Source organism: Aphanomyces invadans (assembly GCF_000520115.1).
Source record: "Aphanomyces invadans strain NJM9701 unplaced genomic scaffold supercont1.48, whole genome shotgun sequence".
In the NCBI taxonomy this organism is placed as follows: domain Eukaryota; phylum Oomycota; class Saprolegniomycetes; order Saprolegniales; family Verrucalvaceae; genus Aphanomyces; species Aphanomyces invadans.
This window is the reverse complement of record NW_008580193.1, coordinates 108348-120776: the sequence shown is the minus strand read 5'-3', so window position 1 is coordinate 120776 and position 12429 is coordinate 108348. Positions and strand designations below refer to the sequence as shown.

The 12429-nt window shown below is 57.4% G+C and overlaps 7 protein-coding genes across 8 annotated transcripts in view; 4 read left to right on the top strand and 3 right to left on the bottom strand.

Annotated features, from left to right (window-relative positions):
- H310_13199 (hypothetical protein) overlaps positions 1-1084 on the top strand; it is a gene marked incomplete at both ends in the record, with an annotated part of 3703 nt that extends 2619 nt beyond the window's left edge. Inside the window, 3 exons of the mRNA XM_008880601.1 lie at positions 39-88; positions 135-671; positions 717-1084. Of these exons, the coding sequence (XP_008878823.1) occupies positions 39-88; positions 135-671; positions 717-1084 (955 nt within the window). The remainder of the gene's footprint in view (positions 1-38; positions 89-134; positions 672-716) is intronic.
- Positions 1085-1301: 217 nt separating this feature from the next.
- Positions 1302-2151, bottom strand: H310_13198 (hypothetical protein). Its single transcript, XM_008880600.1, has 4 exons — positions 2100-2151; positions 1764-2030; positions 1524-1715; positions 1302-1472 (listed from the first exon to the last, which is right to left on the bottom strand). Exons 1-4 carry the CDS (start codon positions 2100-2102, stop codon positions 1377-1379), a joined length of 558 nt encoding a protein of 185 aa, XP_008878822.1. The 5' UTR covers positions 2103-2151; the 3' UTR covers positions 1302-1376.
- Positions 2152-2342: 191 nt separating this feature from the next.
- On the top strand, positions 2343-3819 carry H310_13197 (hypothetical protein; the record flags this gene model as incomplete). Its single annotated transcript, XM_008880599.1, has 7 exons — positions 2343-2786; positions 2837-2899; positions 2940-3041; positions 3124-3159; positions 3208-3283; positions 3332-3395; positions 3444-3819. The coding sequence occupies 7 exons, from the start codon at positions 2343-2345 to the stop codon at positions 3721-3723; spliced, it is 1065 nt and encodes a 354-aa protein (XP_008878821.1). The 3' UTR covers positions 3724-3819.
- H310_13196 (hypothetical protein) lies at positions 3706-5355 on the bottom strand. Its single transcript, XM_008880598.1, has 9 exons — positions 5042-5355; positions 4831-4994; positions 4610-4773; positions 4491-4558; positions 4387-4435; positions 4248-4330; positions 4118-4203; positions 3965-4062; positions 3706-3912 (listed from the first exon to the last, which is right to left on the bottom strand). The coding sequence occupies exons 1-9, from the start codon at positions 5296-5298 to the stop codon at positions 3844-3846; spliced, it is 1038 nt and encodes a 345-aa protein (XP_008878820.1). The 5' UTR covers positions 5299-5355; the 3' UTR covers positions 3706-3843.
- A 276-nt stretch (positions 5356-5631) lies between these two features.
- H310_13195 (hypothetical protein) lies at positions 5632-6535 on the top strand (the record flags this gene model as incomplete). The annotated part of the gene is made up of 3 exons (XM_008880597.1): positions 5632-5898; positions 5943-6040; positions 6089-6535. Coding segments are annotated over 3 exons (539 nt in total), but the record flags the coding sequence as incomplete, so codon positions are not given.
- A 320-nt stretch (positions 6536-6855) lies between these two features.
- H310_13194 (hypothetical protein) lies at positions 6856-9207 on the top strand. Its single transcript, XM_008880596.1, has 12 exons — positions 6856-6975; positions 7019-7271; positions 7320-7362; positions 7410-7514; positions 7574-7807; positions 7876-8087; positions 8186-8297; positions 8390-8449; positions 8531-8671; positions 8728-8870; positions 8932-9022; positions 9071-9207. Exons 1-12 carry the CDS (start codon positions 6882-6884, stop codon positions 9161-9163), a joined length of 1581 nt encoding a protein of 526 aa, XP_008878818.1. The 5' UTR covers positions 6856-6881; the 3' UTR covers positions 9164-9207.
- Positions 9174-11741, bottom strand: H310_13193 (the record flags this gene model as incomplete). Of its 2 annotated transcripts, XM_008880594.1 has the most annotated exons (5): positions 9174-9618; positions 9663-9903; positions 9950-10764; positions 10904-11093; positions 11155-11741. In XM_008880594.1, the coding sequence occupies 5 exons, from the start codon at positions 11739-11741 to the stop codon at positions 9331-9333; spliced, it is 2121 nt and encodes a 706-aa protein (XP_008878816.1). In that variant the 3' UTR covers positions 9174-9330. The 2 variants fall into 2 exon arrangements, with proteins under 2 accessions (XP_008878816.1, XP_008878817.1); XM_008880595.1 differs by having other exon boundaries at positions 9174-9903.
- Between the last annotated feature and the right edge of the window lie 688 nt (positions 11742-12429).

Below are 12429 nucleotides of genomic sequence, written 5' to 3'. Positions count from 1 at the left end.
CCGACATTTATCCCGTCGGACGACAAAAGCGACAATAGCGGCCACACCAACTTTCACCATGACGTGCACGGCGTGGGGTATCGAAAAGGTGCGTGTGCCGGGTCCCAGCGTCTCTCACGAGTTGTGTGTCGCAGGTGGTTGGAAGCTCATCCGTGTGCGAAAAGACATGGGTCGGCCCCACGAGCGAGCGCACGTCGGCGCGCTCGAGAAAGCGCTCGTGCACGACCCGATTCGCAGCGACGAGCTCGAGTTTTTCTTTACGGACCACCACCACCAATACCCGTCGAAAGCGCCGCCAGCGACCGCGACTGGACCGACGCTGTCGTCGTTGCCTCCGCCAAACCTCGCGCCCGACGAAATCGAAAAGTGGAAAAAAAGCGGCGGCGGCGGCGGACCGACCGGCCAAGGCGTGTGCTACGACTTTCAAAACAAAGGCGTGTGCCAACGCGGCGCCAAGTGCCACTTTTCCCACTGCGCGTGCCACAACGTGTGCCAGTGCACGCCGGCGGCGCACACGTATGGCCAACGGCCCGACTTTCGACGGAATGATCTCGACGCCCCGCCGCCCGAGACCCTCCTCGGCCCGACAGAGTCGTCGTCCGGAGCCGACGGCACAACCGCGCCGACGGGACCGCTAGACGACCACCATGGCAACGGCGGCGTGGAAGGAGGTGTGGCCCGTGATCACGTCCAGGTTGAGAGCGTGTTGTGTGTAGGCATCGAAGCCAGTGGGGCGAGTGCTGGTGTCGCGAAAGGAGCTGTCCTGGAATGTCTTGGTGGCGCGGCCACCATCGCGACATCTCGCGCGTCCAAGCAGCTCGCGACGGCAGTCTCGTCCGGCGTGTACGCACCATTGACGTCATGCGACAAGGAAGCAGTGGCGGCGAAGCGCGCGCTGCTCACGGCGACGGCCAACCGACGGATGTGGTCGAGTCTGGGCGTACTCGACGCGGCCGATGGAGGCGGCGCCAAGAAGAAGCTCAAGAAGGCGCCTGGACGTAGCGCTAAAGTCGGATGGATTGTGAGTGCGCTGGGCGAAGTCTCGTACGTGCGTGGTGCCACGGCGGGCGGTGACAAAGCATAGCCAATATGAAAGATCGATCTGTTCGATGTGCCTTGTGCCGACGCACGGGAATCCCGCGGCAAGTGGCGGCGAACGTGACGGATGGAGTGCTGCATTCCGAAACATATCGTCAGAGAGCAATGCATGCGCTGTGCACGAGGAAGCCGACGAGCTCAGAGACGGTCGTGGGAGTCGGACGTATGCGTGGAGGGAGCGGCGGTGTGGCGAGCGCACAAACTGCTCGGGCAAGGGAAACGAGTATATGAACGTTCGAAAAGGTGCATGGACCTCGGCGACCATCACGACCGGAGATCTAGCCGCTGCGGAACGACTTGGACCACTGCTCCCGCACACTGAGGAAAGCTTGGCCAAACGTGAGCTCGGTCAGCGGCACGTCGTTGTCGATGCCCTAGGGCATGGCACTGAGGGCACCGCCGTTGAGGGGATGGGGAGGACGTACCCGCATAAGCACGCGGTTCGCGATGGCCTGAGTATCTGTCTCGAAGATGACGCCGCCGTCCAACACTTCGTCGAACGTGAGCAGGACGAGCTCGAGGTTGTCCAGGATCGAGTGGCGATCGAGATGGCCTTTCAGCATGTTGCTGACAGCTTCAAACGCGCCATCGAGCACGTTCAGAAGGATCAACTCGTTCTACAACACGTATTGGTCGTGCGGGCCCAAGACGCAGCGGAGACATACCTCATGGGCAGCACCCACGACAAACATGGTGTTTTCGCTGTGGGAACGGAAGACAGACACGACGCTGTCCAGGAGGATGACCTCAGCTTCTTGCCGCGCATTCATGGTCTTGGTCTTGCTCCAGATCTTCTTCTCGAGTGCAGTTTGTTCCTTCAACGACGGATACGCGACTCGGTCGTAGTACTTGGCACACAGCCGGGTGCCTTCAACGTCGAGCACGAAGATCGCCTTCACGCTGGGGTTGGATCCATTCTGCCCTGCGCCACTCTACGTGGCATATCGCATCGTCATGAACCATGTTCTCACAGAAAAGACGGCATCGAGGTCCGGCCGTACCATGCTGTGTGTGGCGGCGATCTCGAGTGACGTGTTTTGTCGCGGATTTCGTCAAGAGGACGTTTTTGAACGGTGGAGGGAATTTAAACAAAGCCTATGGCTTATGCATTGAAAAAAAACTGAACCATTCGCTAAAGTACTCCTTCTCTTGATTGGATAAATTTGTCACGTTGGTGGTAATTGATTGGCTACATTTTGAAAGTCGAATATGCCAGTTACACTGTGTTGGTTACCTGTCGCACCATGCCCGCTGCCGTCGACAACAACGCGGCAGCGATCGATGCGGCGTCGCAACGGGAGACCATACGCGCTGCTTTCAACGCATTCGATGTCGATGGCAACGGTCGTATGGTAGCTAGTGAGCTGGCGGAGCTTGTGACAAGTCTGGGCGGCGCGGTGTCGTCGGTGGAGTTGGAGGCTGCACTGCGCGTGCTGGACAAAGACAGCGACGGCGTGATCGATCTGGGCGAGTTTGAACGGTGGTGGATGCATGCGTCGGACGATCTGGACGGCGATGGACACATGGGTCAGATGGAAAAGGCGTTGGCTCGACTCAAGGAGCTCGGGCAGAAGCGTTTTCACGTCGACATCCACACCGCATGCTGGAACGGCGACATGGACGTTGTCTCGCGCCTCGTCCAAGCCGACAAAGACGTTGTGCATGCCAAGGACGCGACTGAATTCGGGGTATACCATCATCGCATTCCCTCGACAGGAGCTCCATCGCAACTTTGTAGGACTTGAACACGCCGCTGCATTACGCTGCTTACCAAGGCCACACGGACCTGTGTGCGTACCTGGTACTGATCGCCGCCTCTGCGTCGCTAATACACAGCGTAGATGGATCATGCAAAGGTCGATGCTGTCAACGCCATCGGATGCACTCCTTTGTTCTTTGCGTCACAACAGGATCGCCGAGACGTTGTCGAGCTCCTCCTGCGGGTATTGCTTCGCCATGGCAGTGTGCAGGATCGAGGCAGCACTGTGCTCGCTTGACATGGGTTGTGGTGTGGCGCGGTAGTAGAAAGGCGGCGCAAATGCCCGGCTGCGTGAGACGGAGGTCCTTCCGTCCGCCGTGCTTCGTCATGCTCACTCGTGGGTTCGGTAGCACCATTTCAGCGCCGTCGACGTTGCGAGCTCGACGGAAATGCTCCAAGTGTTTCGAAACCATCGGCCAAATGACAGTACGTGCTTGGTCACCGTCCGTGATGAAGTCGGCCATCTCGTGGTAGAACCGGCGGCGCCTTCCGCGCCCGCGATTTCCTCCGCTGGCCCCACGGGCGTCCACGTCACTTGGTGAGGCGCATTCGTCCACCGCACGTCCCTTGACCAAGCGAATAGCAGGCGTGCGCCGGCGCCGAAACCAACCGAGTCGCTGCCGATCTCGGGCTACAAAGTCAAATTCACCGCCACGTCGCCGTCCCAACAGCCTCCTTTCCTCAAGCTCGTCGGGCCGCATCCGACTGCGCTGCGGATCGACACCCTTGCGAAAAACACACTGTACACTGTCCAAGTCGCTGCCGTGACGCTGCATGGAGCCAGCGACTACAGCGCCGCCGTCACCGTCTCGACAGCCGACGCAACCACTGTCCCCAACGATGCGACGACTTCCGCGCAAAGCTGACGCAGACATGGTGCTGTGTTGTCCACAAACTGCCATCATAATCCTTGAATGCGACGGCGCATGCTACCGGGCAAGGACGCCAACTTTTCCATCGCATACCACACATTTGCACAAAAGTAGTTAGTCGGTGGCCTCGCAGTCATCCTCGTCGTCTACGCCGACCCACGACTCGAACGCCATCAGGAACTCCTACAGCAAACACATCGCGTCAGCAAAATCGACGGAATCCTCACCGCCGTGCCTTGAACGTGATGCTTCCGTCGTGATCCCAGTCCATTTCGTTGAACCGGCGTTGGGTGATGAACGAGTTGGCAGGGCAGGTGACCGTGGCGTCGGAGGCTGTGCCAAGAAGCGAGGCGGCCGTGAGCAAGTCGATGGAACGTAGCTCTCGCACCTTTGAGGAATGACCGCTGCTTGGACGTCTTTTTCGTCGGCGAATGTTCATGCATGGATTCGTGCAGTCGGCTTAGCATTTCATTCCTACCGTACAAGATGAACCGTCTGGACGCGGCGGATGAAAGCACCTTTCAATGAGCCCGTCGCCGTCGATGTCAAACCACAAAAAGACGTCCACGGCCAAATGGAACGCCTGGCGTAGCTTGTTTCCCTGCCATCGACATGGTGAGGCGACAACTCCTTGGGGTGGTTTGTGGTTGCACGTACGTCGCCAAAGAGAAGCGACTTGGGCTCGCCGTCCTTGATGGAGCTGTTCCTACAAGCGTCAACATATGCGCTGAGGACGGCGTGTGGAAAAGCGAACGCAGTACAAGGGCGCGTAAAAGATGCTGAGTTGAGGCTGGCCATCGGGTTCGCGGTCGTCCAAAGCTGGGATGCGCTGAGGGACTACGATCAGGAAAGGGGGGCTCGAAATCGCCGGGGGACGTACATGAAGGACAAAGCCGATTGCAAGACACACGAGGAATTCTTTGAACGTAAGACGTCCGGACTCGGTCATGTCGGCCTCGTTGAAGGCGTCGTAAACCTCGTCCTTGGTGAAATTCCCACCGAGTCGATTCAACGCTTCCTCCATGTCTCCAAAGCTGATGGACCCTGCACGTTGAGAAGCATGAGAAATAGACGAGGAGTCAAGGGTATTCGTGTGCCTACCTTGCTTGTGCGTGTCGAACGCGTCAAACGTACTGCGCACACTATCGAACGCTTGCTTGAGAGATGGACCCTTTAGCAGGATCTTGGTGAAGGGGTCATGCTTGTCGTGACTGTGGGCGTCGTTCTCGCGGCGCACTCGGAGCTCCTTGAAGGCGTTGATCAACCTGCACACGTCACCCTTACGCCTTGGGGACGGTGCTTTCTTACGTACTTTTGATCCAGCGACGACGACACATGATGGGGGTTGGGTTGGACGCTGATCTCGTGCGTGATAATGGGTGGAGGAACCGGATGTCCTGCATGGGGGTGGTGGTGTACGGCCGCCACTCCAGCGCGATCTTCTCGTGCGGATGACGGCGACCCGGCCGATGCCTTGTTGCCCATCTCGTGTGTGGTGATGTCGTGCCGTGGCGAAGACTCGCCCGCCACGAGCGTCTCTTCGAACCGTACTTGCCTCGTAACGTCCATGGACGTGCGTCTATTCTTGGGGAATTCGAAAATGGAACGCTTCCATCAGCGGCGTTCTCACGTGGTACTTTTTCTACTGTGTCAACATTTTGTCGTTTTTTTTTCGACAAAGTGCTCCAACTGTGTGGATTTTGGTAATATTTTGACCTCATTTTCAACGTCTTGCAGAATACAACCACCAACCCACCCAAGTGGAGGAATGGCCTCGTGAGAACAATTTTTTTTCCCCATTTTCGGACAATTCCCGACGATTTGTCGAAATTTTGACACATTTTGTGCGTATTTGTAGTAGTACTAGGAGGTGGTACTAGTAGTACCATGAACAAACTGCATCGATGGAGAGCCCACGATCGGCGAAGAAGACCAAGAAGCCGGCGGCGGAGGGCCGTGGGAAGAAGCGCAAGGGAGATGAATTAACACGGTCAAGTACACCCACTTCTGCTGGCGGCGGTCAGAGCTCGCCACGGCTTCCAAGACAAGACTCTCGGTCGGGTGCACGTGCGTCGCCATTGCGACGACTACACTCGAGCGGGTCCACGAGAGACCTCTCCAGCATCGCGGCCATGAAGCCCCTCATGAGCGGAGAAATGACGGAAAGCAGTACGTCAATATGTTGGTGCTGTTTGTGTTCATGCGGACCATAGTCAAGCACATGATGCACGGCTTTGGCGATGTGTGGGAACCAGATCCCGACACTGTCGAACTCATGGAAGAGATCGTTGTCGAGTACATCCGTTCGATGGTACGCTCGGTCCTCCTCGAGTGGATCAGCTTATCCGCGCCTGTGTAGACGAAGAAAGCGATGGAAATATCGGCGATCCGAGGCAAGTTGGACGTCGACTGCCTCCTCTTCTCGGTGCGCAAGGACGAAGAAACTCTCGATCGCGCAAACGAACTTCTGGCTGCAAACGAATTGCTGAAGACTGTCCTGAACAGCGGATTCGATCCCATCGAAGAGAAATGAATTCCTTTGGCATCGTCACACCAGTATCCGCCGACCGGCAACACCAATCTAGATAGCGCCGAACGACCAGTACGGCAGTACTGCCGTATCAGACTACGTGCTTTGGTGCTTTCCTCATGTGCACCTGTCATTCGTCGTCCAAGCATGAGCGCCCCTATGCATGTGTCCGTGTGGTGCTGCTTGTCATTGCTCGCATTCTCTTGATCATCGTGACGACAGTCCAGGTTTCTTCCCCCGCCAGAGCGGGGACTCTCTTGTCCGCATCGTTCCTTCCTTCTGCACCTTCGTTTTCGTCGAGCTTGCCAACACCGCCGCCATGAACCACCGATAGCACCCTTTGTGACTGCGTGATGCGTATTGAACACGCATGGTCCGAGACACCGGTATCGACTTGTGTTCAGAACTCGCACCACCTGGGCTACTCGAGATACGTTTCAATCGCCTCCCTACACTCGCCGCGACGACATCGCGACGTCCAAGGCGTCGCTGCGGCTGTTCGCTCCCTGCGCCGACATGCACATGTGTCGTGATGGCAAAACTCTGCACCCTCGAGTTCTCGTATCCGGACTAGTCCGGATAACTCGAAAATGCGAGTTTGATTACATGAGAACGAGGGGACATGAACAAGAGAGTGCAAGATGCCGACGGCTTCCGCGGAAGCGTCCGCTACGAAGGGCCGATCCAAGGCAAGAATGCATCTACTGTCTACTGGGGTACGTCGTCGTGATGAACATGCATGAGTTGATCGTGCTCTAGGAGTCGACTGGGACGACCCATCTCGCGGCAAGCATTCTGGCGAATCTGGCGGAGTTCGATACTTTGAAGCTGCGCATCCCACCAGTGGGTCGTTTGTGCTGCCAGAGAAGGTCAGTTTGGGCATTGGCATCTTGGAAGCATTGCACGAGCGCTACATGCAAAGCGAAGACCTCGATTCCCGCGCAGCTGGGCGCGTCGGTACTTCCAGCGGGAGTTCGAAGCCCATTCAACTTGTTGGGGTGCGCAAGATCCAGTACGTGGAGCACATTCACCACGTTCGTGCCATCATGTGCTGTGGTAGGGAGAAGCAAGACCTTGGGGTCATCGGAAAGGTGTCGGTCGAGGTAAACGACTTGTCCTTTCTAGTGAGTAGCGCATTCATAGTCCGTAGGGGAGCCAAATTTCACACATTGGCAACGAAGGTGAGCTCTACCGAGTGGCGCCAAACATCGTCGAGCTCAACTTGGGCTTCAATCTCTTGTCGTCGTGGAGCGAGGTAGACCTGTGCCATCCCACACATCGCGTCACTCATCGAGTCACGTGCCGCATTCATAGGTTCTGAAGCTCTCGACGGAATTGCCTCAGCTCGAACACTTGGTCCTGAGCGGCAACATCCTCACGTACGACGTCGACGTGGCGGCGCCTCTCGTGACGTTCCCAACCGTGCACGTTCTCGTAATGCATTACACTCGTACATCGTGGGGAGACCTCCTGCGCATCTGCCGCGACCATTTCCCTGCCCTCCGCGAACTTCATGCTGCCTCCAATCAACTCACCGATGACGCACTGGTAACGGTGCCATGCCACCTTGTTCGGCATCGTGTCATTCATGACTCTCTCGTCGGCATGGTGCATAGCGCCAAGCAGCGGACATTCCATCGTTGTTGGAAGTTGTGGATTTATCGCACAACCAAGTGACGGAATGGTCGAGTGTCGAGAGCGCCGTTGGGACATGGCCTCGGCTGCACACCCTCTCTTTGAACGGCAACAATCTAGCCCAAATTCAGCCGCCCGCACCATCGTCGTCTCTCTTCTTGCAGCTCGCGTCGTTGTCACTCTCGAACAACGCGTACGTCGATACATGAACGTGTCGAAATGGCGCTTCTTTTGCCATCGTTCTCGCCCATTGTGGTGCCATCGCTCTCACTTGGAGGTATCTCCATGTAGAATTGCGGACTGGGCATCTATCGATGCACTCAACTCGTTTCCGTCGCTGGAGGCCCTTCGTCTGACCAGGAACCCGCTCCTCATGAACGTCGGCTCTGCCGAAGCGCGCATGGTGTGTGTGCGATCTTTGTCGAGCAATCTGCTGCCGTTTTTGCACCTTACGATCGTGGAATGGGCGCCGACGAGATCATGTGGCTGTCGTAGCTCGTGGTCGCCAGATGCGCGTCGCTCAAAGTTTTCAACTCCAGCGACGTTCGCCTCAAAGTACGTGACCATGCTCGACGACGTGTCCCGCCTCTTTGGTTGGCGATGCCGTCGTTCGTTCGATTGATTGGATTCCCGAAGGAGCATCAAGATGCAGAGCACATGTACCTGAAGCGCATTCTCCATGAAAAGGCGACCGTGTCAGCCTTTTCTAACCGCACGACACTGCTGACGCACCACCCTCGCTTTCCCGAGCTCCAATCGCTCTACCCCGACATTTGTGTACGAGCTCTCCACAGAACGGCTCCATCATGTCCTTGGTGTGCCACGTTGCGTAGGCGGCCCATGACGCGGCAACGACGACGCTGGGCGCCACGACAGGTCCAGCGGCGCTTGCCAAAAGTTTAGCCAAAGTCACGTTTGTTCCGATGAGCATGAATGCGACCACGATGGACACAATGGTCAAGGCGCTCCCGTTGAGGTACGTCCGATACGCCCCCCGTCGATGGCGCGTCATGGGATGTTGTGATGGGGTTCGGCAGCATGAAGGTTGCCCAAGTCAAGTTGCTGGTCGAGAAGAAGTATGGGCTCTTGCCAACCCAACACCACTTGTCGTTTCGAGCGTCCAAAAAGGTATGCAGAGAACTTGCCCACCACTCCGTCCACGAACGACGGTGGTAGGCCATGCCGATGCCACTCGACGACGACAATGGAGAACTCGGGTACTTTGGCGTCCAAGAGGGCGGCGAGCTCTTGATCAATGATCTCTTGTGACGCGATGCATACTATCCAACTCGATGATTCCTGATTTTGTGCCATCTCGTTTGACGTGGGTCGATGCACGCGCTAGTTCCGCGAGGACGTGCCGCCCGTTGACCCTTGCACGCACGCGCGCTCGTCGACGACCGCAAGGACTCTCGACGACATTCCATTCGACTACTCTACCCCGTATAGTCTTGGCCTTTTCGAAACAAAAAGTCGGCGAGGTAGTCGATCGGGTCCTCTGGCTGGACCTTGACGACTTCCAGCATGCCTTCGGTCAAGACCGGAATCACGGTTTCCATGAGGTACGCGCGCAGGGGCTTGGACCGCGCTTCCAAAATGTCCATTTCTTCGCGCTGGATGATTTCGAGACGGGACTTTTCACTCAACGCGCGCGACTGCTTCTCACTCAGTTCCTTCTCGATGGCTTCTGCCTGGCGCTTCTGCTCCGCCTCGGCTTCCGCGGCCTGCACAACATGACAACACGATCTGTCCACAATGGTTGTCGCACCATCTGCGCATCGAGCTCGCGCTGCGCCGCGTCGACCTCCTCCGGCGTCGGGTGAAAGTTGAACGGCTTCCCGCCCTGCTCCATGTACTTTGCAATCGGGTCGACAAAGTGCTTCTTGCTATGGTACATCTCTTCCGAATCCAACACCAACTCGAGGACGTCGACGTTTTGGTCCCGCTCCCAGTACGCGACGACGCCGACCTGGTTGGTCGCGCTCGATTCGTGCTTGAACAAGTCGTACCTGCATCACGACGTGAGGACTCTTTGTTGGAAAGAGGACATCGCACCGCCGCGTGAACTCTGCGTCCGTGTTGCCCGTCTTCTCGGCCTCTTCTTGGCTCAAATTCTGCGCGCGGGCCTCGAGCAGCGATCGCACCGCGTCGAGCACGATGACACGGTTCGGCACATAAACGTTGGGGGAGTTGGGCTTGTCCTTGGCGGCCGCGCCGTCGTCGCCGGGCTTGGACTCGTCGTCATCGTTTTCCTTTCCTTCGTCGGCAGCCTCTCCCTCCTTGGACTCGTCCCCCGTCGAGTCTGGTGCGGCCACAAAAAACATCCCCTTGGCTTGATCGACCGTCATGGGAAGCCCGTCCAAGACGTACCCCTGGTTCCGGCACACAGGGGCCATGAGCTTCCACCGGATGAGTTCCGTGAGAAGCGGCTCGGGAAGATCTTTCAGGTTGAGTCGGAACTTCTTGACTTCTTCTCGGAGGTTGACGAGATGGTCGTCCAGGTTGGCGGTCATGAGCAAGTCGGCCGCCACAGACGACGGCGTCAAATGCGGCAGGTAGTACGTTTTCGCGAGAAACGCCGAGAGGTGCGACTTGCCCACTTGCGGGGGACCGAGAACGACGGCACGCAACGGACGCAAGTCCATCGACTTGATGTAGTCTTCCGCGACTTGTTTGATGTTGGCGACGAGACCGAATTCGTGCGTCCATTCAATCTCCAACGCTTCCATGGCCCCGCCACGCGTGTCGAAGCGCAAGTTGAGCTGGAGGTACGCCATGCTCTTCTCCCGCACCAGCATTTCCTCCGCCTCCGCTGCGTCGACGTCTCGCAGCCCGCCGCTACCAAGCGCCTCGCTGATCGCGCCGCATACCTGGATGGGTTGTGTGAAACGGCCGATTCAAAGACGGGGGCGCGGTAAAAGAACGTGTTGGCGAATAAAACACACCAAGCAATCGCATTTCCGAACCAGGAGTGATGGTAAATCGCAAGCATTGCAATAAAAGACGTACTTCGCGAAGGGTGGATTGGCTCTTGTCGACAGCAATCAAGTACGATGTCGACGGTGGCGGCGACGCCACGGCCGCCTTGGCCACAACGCGCGCGAGATCGTAGACGCTGATCATGGGAAGGACATTTGCGCCCTTGTTGTCCAAGACACTCGGAACGACAACATCTTCTTCGGGGTGCAACCAAGCGTTCCTACACGTTCCCATCGCGTTCGATCACCCTGCCGATCATGTACATGCGCAGAGACGTTTACCGAAGGATAGCATGGAGGCTGGATTGAGCGCCGCCATAGATGAGCCCCGGAGCAATGACCAACGTTGTGAGGCCCTCGCGCCGCGCGCTCAAGACTTGCGTCTCGATCGCCTTGTATTCCGCGTACTTGCGCGCGGGCTTTCTCGTCTTGAACGTTTCCTCGCGGTGGCCCGTCCAGTCTTCTGGGCGCGGCGCAGGCACTGGCGTCTTGGCCCACGTGAGCACGCTCGAAATTGCAATGAACAGTTTGTCGCCGCTGTTGCCTTCGTCAAACGTCTTGAGCGCTTCAATGATTCCGTCGGGGTCGTCCAAGATCGAGTAGATGGCCACGTCGCATCGCTTCAGGAGCAAGCCCACGTTGTGCTTATCCGAGTACGCCACGACCGGGCTCTCCACAAACGCATCGTTCGGGTCGTCTGCGGCCAACGACGTCTCGACGAGCTCGGCGGACCTGTTCTCAATCAGGCGCTTCTTCGTCGACTGGATCTGCTTGAGATGCTCCACGGCGCCGACGACTTCGCAGTCCTTGATCTGTTTCGCGATCTCTGCCCCAAGGGCCGACGACAAGTTGCTCACAAAGATTCGCATCGGTCGGTCGGTCGTTAATGTGCCTTTGGAGAACCGCCGAGGTGAAACCGCCGGGGGTCGAAACGACTCGAAGTGAGTTTTAAATCGGTTTTAAATACAACGGTCGACGTTGAATATCGACGTCGAAGCCATTTCAAACCTTTTTAAAAAATGAATCGAAGAGACGACGTGGTTTTAAAACATAATTCGAATGCACGACCACAGACGCTCCTCCGCGCCATGTCACCCATCGCAGCCATGCCGTCACATGCAGAAGATCAGGTGAACCCGCATCCGCTGCACGGGACACGTACGTTCGACCTCTTACGGCAACGAACCTGCTAGTGGTATGCGATCCACCCATCGCAACGCGCGCGCGTCGCTCGAGCGTGACACGATGACTCGTATGTCGGTGGGACGCACGTATCTCAGGGTGCCTCTGCCACGACCCCGCATCCAGTGCGATGTCCTCGGCACCATCCGAATTTTGTCGCAAGAACAGTATGGACCCCGTAGGCAGCGCTGCATTTCTTTGCGTCAACTGCACGGCACCGCTTGCATGGCGCCTCGTCGAAACGTCGAACAATGGATGGACCGACGCGATACTCGGTGGCATTACTGTTACGTCCGATGTGTAGCGGCCGCCGCATTCACTTGGCACTGCGTGGCGTGCAGTTGGGTCTGGATGTCGTTCGACTGATGGAGGAGC